The sequence below is a fragment of the Planococcus citri genome, chromosome 1 (genome assembly GCF_950023065.1).
Source record: "Planococcus citri chromosome 1, ihPlaCitr1.1, whole genome shotgun sequence".
Lineage (NCBI taxonomy): Eukaryota > Metazoa > Arthropoda > Insecta > Hemiptera > Pseudococcidae > Planococcus > Planococcus citri.
The window spans coordinates 64659526-64679101 of record NC_088677.1 but is presented as its reverse complement, the minus strand read 5'-3'; the positions used below and the strand labels follow the sequence as shown (position 1 = coordinate 64679101).

The 19576-nt window shown below is 35.6% G+C and overlaps 1 protein-coding gene across 3 annotated transcripts in view; it reads left to right on the top strand.

Annotated features, from left to right (window-relative positions):
* Positions 1 to 16564, top strand: part of LOC135833337 (uncharacterized) — an 83172-nt gene extending 66608 nt beyond the window's left edge. For all 3 annotated transcript variants that reach the window (XM_065347087.1, XM_065347085.1, XM_065347086.1), the window contains exons 12-18: positions 413 to 583; positions 682 to 818; positions 911 to 1050; positions 1208 to 1344; positions 1489 to 1704; positions 1813 to 1994; positions 15459 to 16564. In XM_065347087.1, coding sequence (XP_065203159.1) covers positions 413 to 583; positions 682 to 818; positions 911 to 1050; positions 1208 to 1344; positions 1489 to 1704; positions 1813 to 1994; positions 15459 to 15657 — 1182 coding nt within the window. In that variant the 3' untranslated portion in view covers positions 15658 to 16564. The remainder of the gene's footprint in view (positions 1 to 412; positions 584 to 681; positions 819 to 910; positions 1051 to 1207; positions 1345 to 1488; positions 1705 to 1812; positions 1995 to 15458) is intronic.
* The last annotated feature ends 3012 nt before the right edge of the window (positions 16565 to 19576 follow it).

Sequence of the window (19576 nt, the reverse complement as noted above, 5' to 3'; positions counted from 1 at the left end):
TTACAACATACCTACCTGTACTTTTCTTTCAAAAACAAAATTGAAAAAATTGTAATTGTCGACGTTCAGACGTTTATTTTAAATTACAAGTCGGATAAAAATATCTTACAAATGTTCGGTATTATTTTTAGAAAATAAAAGAAGATTCGATCTATAAAACGTTAAATTAACCCCTTATAGTTAATATCGAATCGATTCGACTTTTTATACCCTAAAAGCATCCAAGTCGTGTGTAATGAACTTAGCATCGCGAATACTAACAATAAAAATCGTACTCGAGTTGCTCGAGCTCGGATGACCGTAAAAAGAAAAATATTTACTCAACGAATTATCTTCACTGTACTCGTAATCCGGCTTCATCGAGGGTAAAAATACGTTTTTAATAGTCGAACTTTGGTTTTTATTTTTACAGGATAGCGATACGCATTCCATTAGTTCAACTTCTTCCGACTCGTCTTCGGAATCATCGAGCCCGACTAGAATGAACAGTTCGCCTGAACCTGCTCAGTATTTTAACGACATATCAGAACCATTAACAAGTTACGAGAATTGGAGTTTCGCTCATCGCCATCCTCATAATTCGGTTAGTGGGGAGAATAAATGTTTGAAAATCATTACGTTCAGTCGATTTATATGTACTTACAAAAGCAGGTAATTGAACGATGTGTTTGTTTGTTGCAGAATATCGAAAGATCAGTTTCGCCTAAAATTCCCATCAATTTGAGTCATCATTCTCACGATTTATCCGCTTCGTCTCACGCTGTTCATTTATCCGGCATAGAGATGAAAATTTTACAAGTTAATAAACATTTACAATGGTAAGTGGTTGAAATTACCTAGTGCTCGTTTCAGAGTATGTTTTTTTACGTCTGCTCGAAACTCAAGTGTCCATTTTTTCGTCTTTGTACAGGGTTAAAAGAAAAAAGAAAAGATTCGAAGAAGATTTCGAAAGTAAATTCGGTGAAACGGCCAGTATCTCGAACAAAATGGCGCATCCAGAGTATAAACAAATGTCAGCCAGTATTATCCATTTGAAAAATAATCTCAAACGTAAGTTGGCCGAAATCTCGTTACCCATCATTCCTCTCTTCTTCCTTCTTCTTCTTTAAATTATCGTAAAAATGAAACTTTTCGTTTCGCAAAACTTACGTTACCATACGACGATGTAATATCTATTTTTTGTTTTTTTTTCTTGCACCTCGTACAGAACTTAGAAAAGAAGCTAACGAAAGTTTTTCCGCGCATCGACTACATATCACGAAGAATCCAAATAACAGCGTAAATCTGGGTTTATTCTCGTCATCGCCGATAGATAAAGAAAAAGCCGTCCAAGAAGCCGAAAAGGTAATACGCCGTAGCTTGTTTTAACACGTTACCGTGCCTAGAATAAATTTCATTAATCAGACATCGTTACACGATATACCTACCTACCATACTATAGTATTTTTACGTTGGTTCTTTTTTTTGACCTCTTTCTTCATCCCTTAGCAATTATGTGAAAAACGTATCGCCACCGAAAGGCCAGAATGCGTCGAGGACATGACACACGAGCAGCTGTTAGACGAAAAGGTATCCATTCAGAGAGAATTGCTACATTTAGAAAGCACTTTTGGTCAGACTGCGGCTCGAAACGAAGACCTATTTCATCCTATTTACTCTCGTTACCGGACAGTAAAGAGATTCTTAGCGAGGTCTACTGCTTCGGTAAGTGTCTCGTCGTAACCTTATTGTGAAGGAGTTTCTCGTACCTTTGAGTAAATTGAGATTGTGGTTTGTAAAATGATTAAACGGTATTTTTTCCCCCTACTTTAGTTGAAACTGAAAGAAGCCTCGTCCGATTTGGCTACTATTATTGAAAATGAAACCATGGATTTCGATCCGGCTAATACGATAGCAACCATGTGCGAAGACAAATCAACCTCTGCCGAGTGCCAGCCTCTGTGTAATGCTGATGGAAGCGATGTTCGAATCAGTAATATACACGAACTATCATCGTAAGTGGAAATTTTTTCAATACGCATGTATTGTGTAGTTAGTTATGGTAGTTTTTGGTTTTGTGTGTGGGCGTGTGATGAGGTGATGGTTGCATGCGAGTGATTGGGTCGATTGAATTCGAAGAAGATGAGAAAATGTTTGCATCGCAATGAGCAATTACGATGATTTTTTTGTTGGATGCTGATGTCTTTCTGAAATACGGGCACAATTTTGCTGCGAATCTGCCCTGTCTTTTGAGCACCTCGAAGGGCTGCTGAATACTGATCGGAGTTTGAGATGGAATTGCTCTGAAATTTGAACGATGCCCTTCTTCTTGAGCAGTCTATTTGTTTGCATGATGAATTATTTGAAGAAAGAGGCAAAATGACAATATTATTTAATCGCTTGTGAAGTGTGAACAAACGAATCTCATTTTAAAGACGATTTTGCGAAGAATTTACTAATTAAAATGATTCACTGATTCGTGTGATGCAAGGGGGATGCCGGATAGAATGATTCTTATCTAAAAACAAATAATTCAGTGAACTGGTAACAATGCAATAAATAATTTCTAAACAAATCCTTGCAATACTGAATATGAAAATGGTTGTTCGTGGAAAGTTTTTTCAATATGCATAAGGTGGTTCATGAGGGTAATCTATCCCGTTTCATTGCTAAAAAAATCAGTTTTAAATTAATTCTGCATCGTTTAAATAAGCCTAAGAAATTTTGCATTTTTAACAACACTTTGAGAAATTTTCTAAAAAATAAGAAATTGAAAAAAATTTTACCTCATTTCCATTACCTTTCTTCATGATGGATACTGCAAAAAAGTAAAAATGTTCAATTCAAGTACGAATTATGAAAAAAGTAGGTACCTACCTACGAGTTTTCGAAAAATCAAATTATTTAATCTGCAGTAATTTTAAAGTGAAATTTTCCCTTCAAAACGTGAGAAGTTTCAAAAGTATTTTCCATGTTTTGAGTTTTTTTCGAACGATTTTTCTCAAAATTTTCGCTTTCTTTCACTTCTCTCAAGTGTTATTTATGTTGACTCCTTTTCTCAAATATGTTCGGAGCATTTTATCTTTCAAATACATTTCGCATGGCCTACAATGAGTCGATTTCAATTTTTTTCAAAACTTGTGTGAGTTTAGCTGGAATTTTTGATGAAATGACCTCCAAATTCCAATGTGAATTTTTCATCTTTTCTCCTACAAAACAATGTTAATCAATTCTTGTGAGATTTACATTTTTTTTTAGTGAACCTATGAACCCCTAATAATTATGAAATTTTATAAGCTTCAACATGTTTTGTAAATCTATTTTTACGCAGTTTTTTTTGAAGGTTGCGCGAAAACGGTCTTTTGATGCTCTCCCTCCCACCCACTAAGATATTCATATCTAGTGTTTGCATTTTTATAAAATTTAGAATAAAGTTGGTCTTATATGTAACTACCAACTGGACTTCGAATCAATTTCAGCATTTTTTTTCCTGAATGGAGAAATTATATGTTCAGGGATCTTGGGGGAAGTTTGATATTTAATTTTTTAAATTTATTGTTCAGGGTGTGTACTGGCCGAAAAAACTACGAATTCACGAACAAAGTACGAAATTGGAAAACGACCTGAAAAAGTACGAAAAACCGTGAAAAATGTACGAAATTTGGAAAGGATCTTTAAAATGAAAAAAAAATCGAAATGAAGAAAAATTGTGTTTGAAAAATTTTTGCATATCGATTTTTCTCTACTTACTGTAAAAAAATTACGAAAAATCATCGATTTTATTCCTTAAATTATAAATCTTCAAAATCTTTCGCCCTCACTTTCCTCTCCTCTATAACAAAATTAGGAAGGTAGAAAAATTGACTTCTCCCATCAAAAATAATGTTTTACTTCTAAAGAATTGTGAATTTTCAATGGAAAAATCAACTCTAGAAATTCCAAAAACAAATCCAATCAATGAAAAAATTCAAATAAATTTTTTATATTTTCATATTTTTGTTTCCAACTTTCCTTTTTAAAAAATGGTCTTAACCATATCTGGCCAATTAGTGTTGTAAAAATCTTGGTGTGGGAGGGGGGAGTCTGGAGTAAAAAATTGAGAAAAATTAACGAGAAAAGTTGCGTGAATTCCAGTCTCCACCCCCCTCCCACGACACATCGCTTCGTCACGCTTCTGGAAATGAAATGTTATGTTTAGTATGGATTAAAGTTTTTTGGTCACTTTTTTGTAGTATATTTTTCAAATTTAGTTTTTTGGATTTAGGAGACGCCCTGTTGTTGCATTGCACTCTTTCAGTGTCTAAAAAAAGTCTTATTTTTGGAGAGAATTTTTGTCAATGTTACGATTAATTTAAAGAAGTTTTGCTATGGAACGAATGCGAGTACTCTGTATCAATCTCCCCCGGGGGGGGGGGGGGGGGTTCTTATTTTGAAATTTCATTTTCTCGAATTCTCATCCGCTGAAGTGATTGAATTCTATAAAATATTAGTTCCATATTTTTTTGATAATTTTCCAGTTCCAAAAGAAGATTGTGTTTAGAGCTTCCCTCCCCTCCCCTCCCCTGCCCCCTTCCAACACCTGTCAAGAAAAATCCAAAAAAAATTAGTTCGTGTTCATTCAAAAAAAAAATCATTTCTGCCTCAGAATTCTTCTAAATTATTTGTTCCTCTTGTATGAACTTCTTCAAAAGTTGGTAAAAATAAATGGAATTAATTTAAAGTCAATTTTTTTTTGTTTAAAATTTGCCATTTTTGTGTCAAAATTCTTCCAAGCAGCGTCTTTTTAAAGAAAAAAACAATCTTTGACCCCTAAATAATGCTCGCTCTACATTATATGGAGCTCGAGTCCTCCAAAAATTGGAAAAAATGTAAGAAATGAAAAAATTTAAGTCTGTGAACATTTTTGAATAATTTTTCATTTCTGATCAAAATTCTTCTAAGTATCTTCCATCTCAAGAAAATGAAGTTATTTACAAGAATTTTTACAAGAAATGAAAAACTTTCAAAAAATGTTTTCAGACTTCAATTTTTCATTTTTTATTTCTTAAAATTTTTAGAAGATTTATACAAAGGAAACAGATTGTAAAGGAGGTTACCTATTTTAAAGAATTCGAACTTGAAAAATGAAAAATTTGCGATTAAATTCACTTTTTTTTCTTTAACTGAGAGATAGTAATAGATTATAGCTGAAGGGACTTGATGGGATATAACTAGTAACAAGCACACGGATTGACTCCTGGAATTATTCACCGGGAATAATTCCTCAAAGGGGCCAGACTAGCTCAAACAGCAATAAATCATTAATACTCTCGTAAATATATAATAAATAAGCAAACACCGTAGTGACTCACCAAATACCATATATTTTGGAGTAACAATTATGAACGATTCAATTTAATACACAACTGATTGTTACCACAAAGATTATAACAAAAACACCTTAACTCTAATGAAAGAAGGGATCGAATGAACGACCTTAAGGGTCAGTTATTAACAGCACTATTTGTCCGCGAATTACACTACTCTGCGTCGACTCAGGATAGCGAACTGGCTTGGGATATCTGCTCATATCCTGGTCTAGGACCAGGACATCGCGAATATCCCAGTGTTACCAACCTGTGTCTCCTAATATCCCTCACGTAGACAATGTAGGCATGGTAGTATATCACATATGCCCCCCGTGGGTTTACCCTTAGGCAATCCACGGAGAAACACACGGTAAGAATGTATACTACCACGTACCTAATGTCATTGTCCTGTAGGACACCCCAACTGCCCCCCGTGCGTTGCTACGAGGATAGGCGAGACACGTTGGAGTGTGTGTAATTTTGTGAGTATGAGAGGCTCATCCAATATCCCGTAGGTAGCCCCAAGTGGCTTTTCTTTCGAAAATCCCCTTGGGAACCCTCTACCAGAACCTGAACAGAGCCCCCATTATCAAAACAAGGTCGAATGTGTTTTGGTGAGAGATACTTGAGGAAGATAGACTGGTCAACACTTTTCTGTTTTGATTTTAATTCTTGATTATCAGGAATTAAATGTAGAGTCGCAACATTTGCAGAGTAATACGTTAAAAAAAATGAATTAAATCTAGAAGGAATAGAATTATTTCGATACAGTTATAAAAGTGGAAAGTTTTGACAAGATTATTGGGTTAGTAGTGGTCAAAAAACAAAAAATAAAAATTTTATATCTAAAAATAATCAATTAGAAAAGAAAAAGGTTTTTTTTTTTTTTAAAATAATAAGGTATTTGTCTACTTCAAGACAATGTAATACAAATATAAAAATAAAATAAAAATAAAAGAAAATATGGTGTATCTAATGTATTTTCAAACAAAAAAAAAAAAATTTTGACGAATGCCAAACTATAGTGACATATCCAGGTAATGAAATACGAAAGATAGGTAAATGAAAACTATAATAGTATTGATACAAAGAAAAATATTTCAAACATTTGACAATTTGAAGAAAAAAAAAAATGATATATTTGACGTAAAGAATAAAGTAAAACTCTTGAATAAAAAATAAAAAATAAAAAGGAGAAATTAGAAGTAAAATTATCCGAATGTTTTGCATCGTTGGCATATTTAATGGGCAAAATTGTTTTAAATACATAGGTCGAGTATCTACATATTCGAAATATATTAGCAGCGCGCTTTTACGTAAGTTTAGATAGTTCAGATGTACGTTACCCCAGGTTTCGTCGTTTAAATCTGCGGTTCTGAATGCTTCGTTACATCGTATAAATTGGGAGTTGGTATATTTTGTTCGATATCGCCTTCTGTCCAATTTTCGTCTGATAGCGGGGTTGAATCGTTTGAATATTCGGTCGCAGTTATCGCCGCAGGTTCATTCGTAGGTTGCAAATCGTCGGTTTGTAGCGAAGTTCTACGATAGAAGTTAATGTCCGCTGATTTGGCTAATGACACGTTGGACGTCGATTGTGAACGGACGTTCAGTGTATTCTCGAAATGGAACGAGCTGTCTGGAGTCGTATTCAGAGCGTTGAACGATTGTCGTGTACCAATGCTACCTTCCCAGGTTTTTAGGCTGGTATGTGTGGCGAAATCAGCACCCAGACCGTCGATTGAAGAAGTGTTTTCGAAATTGCTCGTATCCATGGCGTTATTTTGGTCAGTATAAAAGCCCAGCAGGTTCTGCGAGTTATAGGCTGCGATCGGTTGCGGTTGATTTCCTGTCACGATACTTTGTATTGGCTGGGAAGTAGTCGCTGGTGTTGTCGGTGTCATTGACGCCGTTGACGTTGAAGCTGTATTGTTGGCCTGTGTCGTTACCGCGGGTGTTTCGGTGGCGGTAGTTGACGTGGTTGTTGTGGCTGGTTGTTGGATGTTGCCGTTGTAGGCCGGTTTTGGCGGCGGTACGTAGTTCTTTGGCGGCAGCATCGTACGTACGTCTTCTTTCTCGAGTTTTACGCCATTTCGAATTTCACCGACGACTTGTGGGATGAGAGCCAATTTAATCGCTTCGGCGACGTGTACGTATTTCTTCATATCGTAGTTCGGGCCGTCGGAAAAAAAGGTTACCTTGGAGCTTTCTAGCTCAGCTAGAAAGTTCCGCTGTAGGGAGTAAATGAAGTTGTATTTACTTCCCCAATCGGTGTCGAACACTTCCGTGATTTTAAATTTTGACGCATCCGGAGTTCGCCTCGTTTCATGAAGTGAACTAAGCCGTCGCCTATCCATGTGAATTCTGTGAAAATTGTGTTACCGAGGGCTTTCAAATTGCTAGACATTGCCCCGACCAGGTCTAGCTTTGGTCGTTTCCCGGCAAATTGTCACTTTCGGGCTCACTTAGTAATTCATTCAGAATTTGGTTGCAGTCCATCTCTTGTTCTGCTTCCTCTTCCGATTCTGGTTCTGGAGGTACGTATACCCATCCCATTTCTTCATGGTATTGTAGGCATTGTACTGGTATGGCTCCTGAGGGCATTTTGAAGTCGAATTTCTTCTTTTTTATGGGCTGCTGCTCCTTTGGAGTTGTGGTCGCCGCATTCGTATCGCTCGTGGTGTTAGATTTCTGGCGGTCGTCTTTGTTTCGATTGTGAAAGTTTTTCTTATGAAATTCGATTGGTAGGGGTGTAGGGGCCCTCGGTTTCTTTTTGGCAAGTAGCGCCTGTGCTAGTGCTTTTCGTAAGAATTCCACATCGTTCCATTTGTCGACATTTGAGCCCTGGCCTGTAGCTTGGTTCAAATTTGTGTTGGTTGTGATTGGTTTTTTGGAGGTTGTGGGCTCCTCTCCGATCATAACCTTTCTTTCACGCCTTGGATCTGTTTGATGGTTGCCTAGATATTTTAGGCATCCAATGAAATTGTCAATCGAATCACCGGCTGACATTAAATATTCGAAATGAGTGAATGGAGCTTTGTTCGTTAGCATTTCGATTATTTGCCTGGGTACGGCATAGTCCATGTAGCTTAGCTGCCTGGCCCATCTTGCCATTTCCTTAGCCATTGCTTCGAGGCTCGGAGCGTACGTGAAATTTTTTGTACACTCTTCCCATGCGTCGTTCTGTCGTTGCTTGCTCCAATAGTGCCTGAGGAAATCTTGTTTTACTTCCTCATATGTGAGTGAATCATGGAGGTTATTTCTCCATAATTCTGCATCATTCGCTAGAACGTTGCTTTTAAATGCACAACGCATGTGGTCTTCATTTGCGTTCGTACGTCTGAAGTATGTCTCGAATTCAGTTATGAATTCGTGTGGAAAAAAGCGTTTCGCATCGTTGTAAAATGCTCCTGCACTGCGTACAGAATTTACATCGATAGGCATATTTTTGGTTTTTTCCACATTGCTGTATTCTCCTCCAGAATTGCGTTGATTTGGATGACTGTAATAGTCGTCTGCCATCTTTTTGCAATCTTCTGTGAGTTTCGAGATGTTTTCTACAATGTGCTCAGTTTTGTCTCTGAGCTCAAGCTTAACGTCTGTGGCTATCTTTAGAGCTTTGTCCGATGTCCTTTTATTGTGTGCTATGTCTTCTTTCATGGACGCAGCACACTCCTTGGCTTTATCGGACCAAGCGTTGCACGTGGTTTCAAATTGGTTCGCTTTGGTTTCAATTTGATATAGCCTTTCCTCCGTGTTAAGCGATAGTTTATCGAGGTCTTCTGACAAATCTTGAATGGCACCTTCGTGAATCGCGTAATTGGTTTGAATCTCCGATTCCATTTCAGCTTGCCATTTCCATGTTTGTTGGAATAGATCATGAGCTGGATTTTCCGGCGTCAAATTCTCAGGAATTTGAGGCTGTCTTGAACGAGCTTTTTGGTTCGGAATTTCTCTATATGCACTCTGAGGTATTACTTGGGGTATGTCAGAAATCTCGGATTCAGCGTCGGTAGCATTTCGGTCCGAATTGCTTTCGAATAGGTTATCGAAAGATATGAGTGGAGAGGTCCTAGACTTCTCCGCTGTTTGGTTTTTTAACTTAATTATTTTAACAGGTCTACCTCTCTTTCTATAGCGTGGACAGAAAGAGCTGTGTGGCGTGGTTTTGCATAGACACATGCCAGCTGTGGTTGGCATCGTTTTACTCTTATTTCTCAGATTTCCGGCAGGACCGTTTTGCTTTTTTGCATTCATCGTAAAAAGCAAAGTGGTTTGGGTAATGAAATGCGAGAATAAATGTTTCTTTAACAATAGCTTATTTGTTTAAAACTACACAATAGGTATTGACCTTTTTTAAAGAAATGCACTCGTGTGTATAATAGGGTGGTGGCGGGGTAGTGGAGGTTTTACCGCGACGTACTGTGTGGCTCCTGTTTTCTGTTGTCCAGTACAGGTATTTTTTACCTGTGTTGAATGTATAGAAAATTAGGTGCGTGAAGAAAGGTACACGATTGCGTTTTTTACAAGCTTATTGTTTCCTATTGAATTAGCATGTAACTTATTCTTTCAAAGGTACTGGCTTGGTAAGAGCTGGCCTTTATACTGGAATAAGTGTTAGATTTGTTCTTTCAAAGACACTGACCTCGGTCGATCTTTATACTGGAATAAATCTGTATAAATTACTGGCGTTTTTGAAAACGAGAGTAATTTTATTTATTTTCTAAGAAAATAAATTTTTTCGAATAAGTGGCACTTGCGTGAGACTTATTCTTTTGACGTTTGGGCGCCAATGAGAGATAGTAATAGATTTATGGCTAAAGGGACTTGATGGGATATAACTAGTAACAAGCACACGGATTGACTCCTGGAATTATTCACCGGGAATAATTCCTCAAAGGGGCCAGACTAGCTCAAACAGCAATAAATCATTAATACTCTCGTAAATATATAATAAATAAGCAAACACCGTAGTGACTCACCAAATACCATATATTTTGGAGTAACAATTATGAACGATTCAATTTAATACACAACTGATTGTTACCACAAAGATTATAACAAAAACACCTTAACTCTAATGAAAGAAGGGATCGAATGAACGACCTTAAGGGTCAGTTATTAACAGCACTATTTGTCCGCGAATTACACTACTCTGCGTCGACTCAGGATAGCGAACTGGCTTGGGATATCTGCTCATATCCTGGTCTAGGACCAGGACATCGCGAATATCCCAGTGTTACCAACCTGTGTCTCCTAATATCCCTCACGTAGACAATGTAGGCATGGTAGTATATCACATAACTTTTAATTTTTTTTCAACTTGAGAGGGCTTTTCGATTTTTTTAAAACGATGTAGAATGTATGTAGATTGTAGATTGATTATTTGCGTATAAACTGAATCTTCGATATTGATTCGTCGATGTTCAAACTAGTTAATGTTTCATAAATGATACGAGTGGGATGTTTTATTTTCAAAAATCTTTTCGATATTTTCTCAAATTCGTCATGAAACCGGTGCAATTCCCTCTCACATGAGTCTCACAGTAGGTAAATATGGCTAAAATGATCCTTTCGACATGGTTAAGATTCCGCGAAACTCCTACTCACCTGAAACGATAAAACCTAGATTTATGCGAAAGAAATGAATTCCAAAAAAAGAGGGAAAAGAACTGTACGTACAACAATTCAAAGTGGGTAGTAAAAATGAAGTTTTGAGCAAATTCTACTGTACATCTGCGTGCAAAAATTGTATGTCGAAGGTATTTCGCCCGCTGCTCGCCGAATTATTTACGTATAGTACATAGTTTGCGAAGCGAACGATTCGCATTGTGAAAAAATCATTTGTTAGGGATTTTTCGCTGAAAAATGATTGTAAAAGGAAACTTTCACCAGTTACTCTTCTCTTTAAAAATTCTTTTCGGATGCTGATAGCAAATGCGACGACGATAAGATTTTTTCCTTAAGTATTTCGAAGAGTTTCTGGCATAATTGAGTAATACGAATAAGCACGTGGGCTGGAAGTTGGGTATTTTTTTTTCTTATACTTACTGTTCAGTGTTCGTTGATGAAAATGATGAAAAGAAAAACACGCCGAGTAAATAAGTCTCATTCCTCAACATTCCACTATTTTCCCTTTGATGTACCTACAAACGAAGTTAATTTTATTTAAAATTAATTTCACAGAAAAATAACTCGAATAATTCAGCCGAATTTTCAATTTAGAATGAAATAATTTGTGGAATATTGTTCGTAGAAATTAAAATGTGTAAAAACGTCTAAATATTGCCATTGGGGTTATTCTATTACCTACGGTTGTTAACCACGTCGGCAAATCGAACAAACATGTGGATTAGACAAGGGTATACCTACCTCTAGACCTACATTGCGTTTGCGTAACGTGTAATTGATGAATACAATGTCAACTGTGTGGCTGCGATGCGAAGTTGAAATTTCAATCGGCATTTTCCCTTTCCGCAGCAGGCCTAAAAACGAATGGTTCGCTGAATGACGCAGCCTTTTCTCCAGAAATGTCCTAACGAGCGTATTAATTTACCAGCGCCGCAAGCTGTTTCAATTTAAACTTGAATTTAGTAATCGGCGTTCGTGAAAAATTTTTTCATTGCCAATGTCTAACCGAAAACCTTCACGTGTCTGATTTCTGACGCAGGCATCCTTTCTTTGTATGTAGGTACACGGTACACCTGTTACGAAAATGTAACCGTGCTCGTGCCTTTTATTGATGGGAAGTTGGCAATGGCAATTAGCATCACCTCCAATTCCTAGGGGTGGAAAGTGAACTTTTGAGAAATTAATGACTGGGTAGTTCTGCAGTTGGAGAAGAAAGTGTGACAGAGTTGCTTTTTTCTCTCCCTCGCACCTTCCAGCATGACTGGAATTATTCTTCAAGTAGCTGAAATTGGACTCTTTGCCATTGATTTTCGTGCTGGCAAAGTTCATTTTTCGATTTTCGACGACTTTTTGAGAATAGTGATAGTAGTCTATTGGTCAATTAATTTTCTACAAACGAGTAAATACAAGAAGAAATATGAAAATGAATTTATAACCACCCCCCCCCTCCGGTGAATCGATTGCCACCTACTTTGTGTGAATCTGGAGCATACAGCAGAAGTTGACTTTCCTCCAGAAAATTTAAATCACTGAAGAAAGCGCTGTAACTTCTGCTGCTGTAGACAAATTTATAAAGTTTTAAAAAATTCCAAAATCGTCAATTGTTGAACAACTTATTCATTTGTTCCACCTCCCGAAATCGATTGCCACCATTCGCTTTTTTTTACGGCAAACTGAGTAGATATGCAATTTTATTAACACTATCGAAATTATCTCAAGTAGGTAAACAAAAGTGAAGTCGGGACCTCCGACTTCGTTAAGTTTTAAAGAGAAAAAATAAACTTTTCAAATAAAAAGTATCGTTGTTTTTATACCTCTCGAAATACAAATTTTCAAAAGCTTTTGTCTTTCCTTGAGCCTGTTTTCTTTTCTTTCTCAAAATTAACATCCTAAAAAATCTTTTAAATTCCAAAATTTTATAGGCCAAAAAATGAACTTCTTGCATAAAAAAAACATGATTTTCAGCGCTCTCAATATACAAATTATCGAAAGTTTTCGCCCTTACTTCGCTCGGGCCTTTCCTCGTTTTTTTTTTCAAAATCCACTTCCTGAAAAAAAAAACATTGGTTTTAGCCCTCGTGAAATCTAATTTCCCAAAACTTTCGCCCTTGCTTCGCTTGAACCAATTTGTCTCTTCGTTTAAAATGAAAAGTTTCACATTTGAGCCCACAAAAATCCAAAACAGAAAATGAAAATTTTTATATCTCGATGTCCCTGTACCTACTTACTTAAGTTGAAAGTTGTCATCTATACCTAATTTGAAAACATTTTAGTAAATAGTCTTTTTTACCCTCTTTGTGAAAAAAGAATTTTCAAAATACATGGTATTTCAACACCCTCGAAGGGTTCAAGAGACCCTAATTTTGATCAAAATTTAAAAAAAAAATTGAAAATTGAAATGACGTATCGATTAGAACTAATTCGATGCGCTGATGTCGAATATTGACTTATTTTTTCGAACTGATTTCTTTCAACACCCTCCCCCCTCCTCCACCTTTCCAATGTCCTTTTAAACCTGACCAGACCAAAATATGACTCACCGTTTGTTGGTTTCTCGAGGGTGCATGCACTTGATTTTTCTTCCCATTCTGCAATCCACCAATTTGGAAAACGTGTGGATTTATGAAAAGTATGGGATAACCGAACATTACCTAAATATATTTTTTAATCGGGAGGGAGAATTTTTGTGGAAAGGGGGGGGGGGTGTTAAAATTTATAATATTCTGTATCATCAAAGAAAAGAAACAAAACTCCAAAAAAAGAAATTAACTGAAAATGTCAAGGTTTGTTTTAAAATAAAATGCTAAGATAAATGTTCTAGAATTTTTAAGGAGGTTAAGGAGAGAAGGGTCAACATTTTTTCGGATTGTTGTCTTTTAATTCTATATCGCTCAAGACCATTTTTTTCAAAAATAAAAATTCTAGAAGAACAAGAAAAAGAGTATAACATTTTGATGATTGAAAACTGGAAGAAAGTATATTCATAAGTGTCAAACAAGCAAGGCAACATGAAAAAGATGGGAAAACCGAGAATTCACGATATTTTAAAAATATTTTAGGAGCGTTGGGGAGGGGGAAAAATTGTTGGGTAAAATGTTTCAAAGTTTCAATTTTTGAAAAAGAAAGAATGAATTATTGACATTTCAAAGTTTGATTTGAAAATGATAAAAATAGGACTTCTTCAACAATTTTTACCAAAAAAAAGCAGGATAGTAAAACACGAGCAAAATAATCAGAACCAAAATAGGATAAGTTGATGGATCGAATGACGCAATAATTTCTACGTACGTATGTTCCTAATTTATTGTGTTATTGAAAAAAAAATTAATTCTCTCTTTCCGATGAGAAAAAATGAACAAAATTAAGGTAGCAGGCTCAAATTTGGCCCTCCCATAAGAATTTGTCTCATTTTCAAGCCGTTTAAAGCTTCCAGCAGATTTTTTGGATTTCCATTCTTTTAAAAATTGAGTACTTATCTTTTCCTTTTTTTTTAAATCAGAAATGATTGCTCAAGGAACGTTGAATCGTTGGTGACAAATTTTGAAAATCTTCGAATGTGTCTAAATTGATCGAAGTAGTCACAGTCATGAATACAGGTGCTAAATGTTATTTGGGCCTGTGGAATGGAAATTTTTGGAAATTGAATCATTCAAAAATCCACTAACTTAAAAAAAATGTCAAGCCTGCACCATCAATCGATTTAGGAAGTTCTGGAAGTCCGAATAATGGGTTATAAACCTTTCTGTTTTTTATCTCAAGTTCATCAAATTTTTAGCTCAAGAAGTTCAAATTTTCAAAAATTCTTCAAAAATCAAATTCTGTTTTTGAAATTTTGCGTACTGCTGTTTGAATTTTTCTGTGTCGAGTTTTCAATGGATTTTTGAAAAAAAAAAAGTTTGAAATATTTCATGTGAATTGAATGGTGACGAAGGGTCAAATACTGGCTCGCGATGCTTCAAATTTCACTACGTTTTAAAAAGGGATTGGGAGTCGAAGGGAGAATTTGCGTGAAAGTTCACTGTCCAATTCAATAATTAGGGTTTGGGTTTGAGTGATGATGATGAAAAATCTATTCATTTTGTAAAAATTAAAGCCGTATTGTTTCTCTGGAATTCGTCGATTCGTTGTGTAGTCCTATTTTTCTGTTATAATTGATAGGTTTAGTATCGTCGTCGATGCAATGTTGCCAAATGTAAGTTTTATATCGGTTAATGCTAATGAATGGAGTAAGTATTCGTATCATTCATACTATATCGATCGATTCTCGTGAAAAGGTGTTCGTAGTGGTCTATTTTTATTACCTACTCGCAAATTAGATAGTCTGGTATGTAATTTAGGAACATTATTCTCTTTACTTTTTTTGCAAAAAAAAAAAAAAAAAAATAGATGGAGATAGACATACATAGACGTACCATAATTAGTCGGTGTAAAGCACCTATTAACCTACCTACATTTTCCAACATTAATTTTCACTTTTCTCTCTTTTCGCATCTGTTGCAGGCCCGAACTTATGATGGAATACAAAGCTACAAAAGATGAAAAAAAGAAGCTACGTAATCGTATCTACATGTACGAGCAAGAGGCTGAAAATAAAACGTTAAACGATAGTAAATATTGTATTCATACGTTACGTTCTCGCTACAAAAATACCAAAGCTAAACTGAAGCTTTTAGAAGCTTTGCTAACCAAGTCCAAATAATTATAGTATACCTACCTACCTACCAATATCATACATATTTACGTATGTATCATATAAACCTAGTACCTAAGTATCTACCTATTTTATACACCTTTATGGTGAAATTGTGAACTTCGACTGTTATATTTGATAAGGAATTATTGAAATTATATCAAATACTACCTACCTACTATAATGTTTAAGGATTAATCTTTCATTGTGAAAATATCATTACGTTTTGTTTTTTCCTTTTCCTTTCGTTTCGTTTTGTTTTTCCTCTATATAAAATCACTATACATATTGTAAGAGTATTTTTCAATATGGTGCAATATTGTATTTTATTGTAGTCCTTTTGTTATACTGTATACTATATACCTACGCTTTATCTCATTTTTCTTTTTCTTCTTCTTCTAGTTGTTGACTAAATTTTAGTTATCGTGGTGTATTCGCATTCCATATCTCCGGTTCCCGAATCTCTTTTTGTAGCGTATTTTTCTTCTCGAAAAATTTCATATTTATCGATTTTCTTTTCTTTTTTCTCCAAATGGCACTAAAATCTCTCTCTACTCTTGTTTTCTTTTCTCTTCTCTTTCTTTTTTTTTTCATCTGTGTAATTTTCTATCTATCATTATTGTTTTTACAAGAAGCAGGATATCAAAAAAACAGTATTATTAGATACATTGCTATATGTATAGGTATACCTATTTGTTTTGTTTTTTTGTTTTGTAATTTATTTATTCGCCGGGTATGAGAATTTTAATTTAGCGAATTAGATAATTAGAGTTTGTCTCGTGTGTGATCATGTGGACGTTAAAAAATGTGGCATTAAAATGCGTTGTTTTTATTGTATACAAAAAAAAAAAATTATCGTAATTATCAAAATAACGCGTAAAGATGTGAATAATAAAGAAGTAACACCTTGGCTGAATGGCTGGCGTTTTCATTTCTTAACCGTAGGAATTCCCTTTTTCCAAAAAAACAAAAACGGGGTGTTATTGTCCCTATTTATGTCTGGTTGAGTGAGAGGAAGAGTGTAGGTACTCAAAAATAATACGATTCATGATACATATTAGAACTCTATTTCAATTGATTTTCAGCACGTGTAGTACACGTTTGGAATTTTTGGACATCTCAGTAGTGGCATGCTGTGGGAATTATTTTGGATGCAGATGACCTTGATCCAAAAGTGACACGTGCTCGAATTCTTAGGAAGAGGGTGGATGGGAGAAAGATCATTTCAGTTTTAGGATCAAAAATGAAATAATTTATTTTAATCTATCATTATGGACTCATCTGCATTATTTTAATTTTTAAAAATTTTGTTATGAACTGTTTAGACAAAGTCTGACAAACGTTAGGCCTTTTTGAGAATTTTTGCAAAAAAGCTGTACTTTCAGACTATTTTGGCTAAGAACAAGATTTTATTGACCTTTTCGGCATAAGAGAGAATTTTTTGTATAACTTGTCAAAAAAAGGTATTTGCCTACAATATTTTGTCAAAAAAGTAGAACTTGCTGACAATTTTGATAAAAAGCAGGAGTTTGAAAATTTTTGCTAAAAGCCGAAGTTTTTTTTAAACCATTATCTTTGACCCGGTGAGCTGTTCAGCCTGTCTGGGGAACTGTAGAAGAATTGCTTGCCGATGTGTCATTAAGTTTTTTCTTCCATTGAGTGGGCTTTTTTGCCTGCTGCCCAACTGGGTTCCCTGATTTTCCAGCAAGTTTCTTCTTCTGGTTGCTTTCTCCAGAAGTTGTTTTTTTTTGCTTCTATGGGCTTCTAGCACAAGGAAGTATAGCTTGATGAGAAGGCTGCCCTCTATGCCATCAAGCCGACTTTCCCAAACTTTGGTTATAGCCATCAACCATACAAATAATGGACGAATAATTCAACGTTGAAAATGAGGCAAAATGTGACTGCTAGATTTTGGGTGCAGAATCCAGGAAACCTTCTGCTCATGCGCCAAACATGATGTTTATAGTGTCCTGAGTGGTCAGGCGCTGGTATATAGACAGTTCATTGTTGCAGTTGCTACCAGAGTCCTGCATGGTGTAGTTAAAATAGCCGGATAACTGCCGGAGCTATCCGCTAATCTAACTACATGTTACTAACTGTAGTTAGTTTTGTCAGCACGCGCAACCAACAAGTAACTAACTACAACTACCTGCCAATGCAGCGGTAAGTTAGCTTCGATTCTCTAGATGTCTCATCAATACATTTTGATGACTCATCAAACAGATAAGAACGAAGCAAACATTATTTTTCCGATAAGAACGTGGTATAATCGCAGGTACTGTAGTTATTTTAACTACAAGTTAGGTTAGAATAATCGTTTGGCGGTATAATCGCAATGGCTAATGCAGTTACAACTTATAACTCCTTTTGGATGAGTTATATTTGGTAGCTTACCGCACTCGTCTGACTCTGACAAGTAACGCAGATAACTTTCAACTACACCGTGCTGGACTCTGGTTGCTACACAGTCAACATCACACATAACACAACCAACTACTTTGCCAACACCAGTAAACTGGCGCATGTGCAGAATATTTCCTGGATTCTACATCCAAAATGTTACTCTGATTTGAATTATTCGTCCATTTATGTACAGTTGACAGTTATAGCACCAAATTCTCACTTTTTGTATAGGATTCATGCCTATAGCACTAGCAGTATTTATGACTCTTGCGTATCAGGGTTTGCAAGCTTTGCTGCTCTTCCTGTTGCTGCTTCAGGGATATTTCTCTGATTGTTTTCTCTTCTCCCCTACTTCCTGAGATGGCTTGATGTTGTAGCCCATTCAGGTTGCAGCTTTGACGCTGGGCACACGCCATCCCCATGCCAAGGTGTTAGGTTTGGTCTTAGCCTCATCTTCATCAGCTTCCAGCCTGCCAAACATGAGTTACAGACCTCCCCGATATTTGGGCCGGGCACTCATGTAGACAGCGCTAGTGAGCTGTCAAATGTTTACATTTTTTAGACAGGGGCGGGGCTTTTCTTATCAGCGTTTACAAAAGCATTAATTTAGAGGGTTAAAACTAAAAAAATAATTTGATGTACATTATTTTTACGATTACAGTAAGTCCCGCTTATTAAAATTGATTTGGGACTAGGTATGTTTGATTCTATAAACCGGAGTATTCTATTAGAGCGGAAAGATAAAAAACGCGAAATTCCAAATTTTGTTGAAATTTTATTACTTTTTGACGTGTTTTGAAGTTAATTCTAATACTTTTTCGGTTTTTTAGTTACATTTGGTCTTTTAATATGTTTTGAACACTTTTTTTTACAATTTTTATAAAATTTTACAAAAATGTCATCATCTTACACTAATTTTCTCCAATTTATAATCTTCATTTCGTGTTTTTATGCCATTTTTACAAGTTTTCAATACATTTTTATACAATTTTTGTCCAATTTTGCCAAAATTTGTGATTTTTGAATATTTTCCAATTCTATTAACCGAATAAAATGCTCGTTTTATTCTAATAAGCGGGAAAATTTGCATGTACGGAGATACAAATGTTCTGCCCTAGCACATTCCATTCCATTAACCGAATTATTCTATTATCCGCGATTCTAATAAGCGGGACTTACTGTATTAATTATTGCATAATTATTATTCATGACTGAATCATATTTTCTTTTTCAACTTGTAAATCCAACGTTTTGGTAAAATACGAGTTATACGACTGATAAGAAAAGATTAAGAAAAAAGCCCCGTCTGAACTCTACAACAATGGGCACACTAGCGCTATCTACATGAGAGACTGGTCCAAATGAACGCTCCAAACCTCTCTTAGGGTTTGTCTTCTCTACTCCTGGGATTAGCAGTTGTAGTGTAAATCATACTGACCCCAAGTTGGCCCATTATTTATTTTGGTAAAAAAACCATTTTTTTTGATAATTGTAAAAAAATAAATTTTGATAATGATTTGGCAAA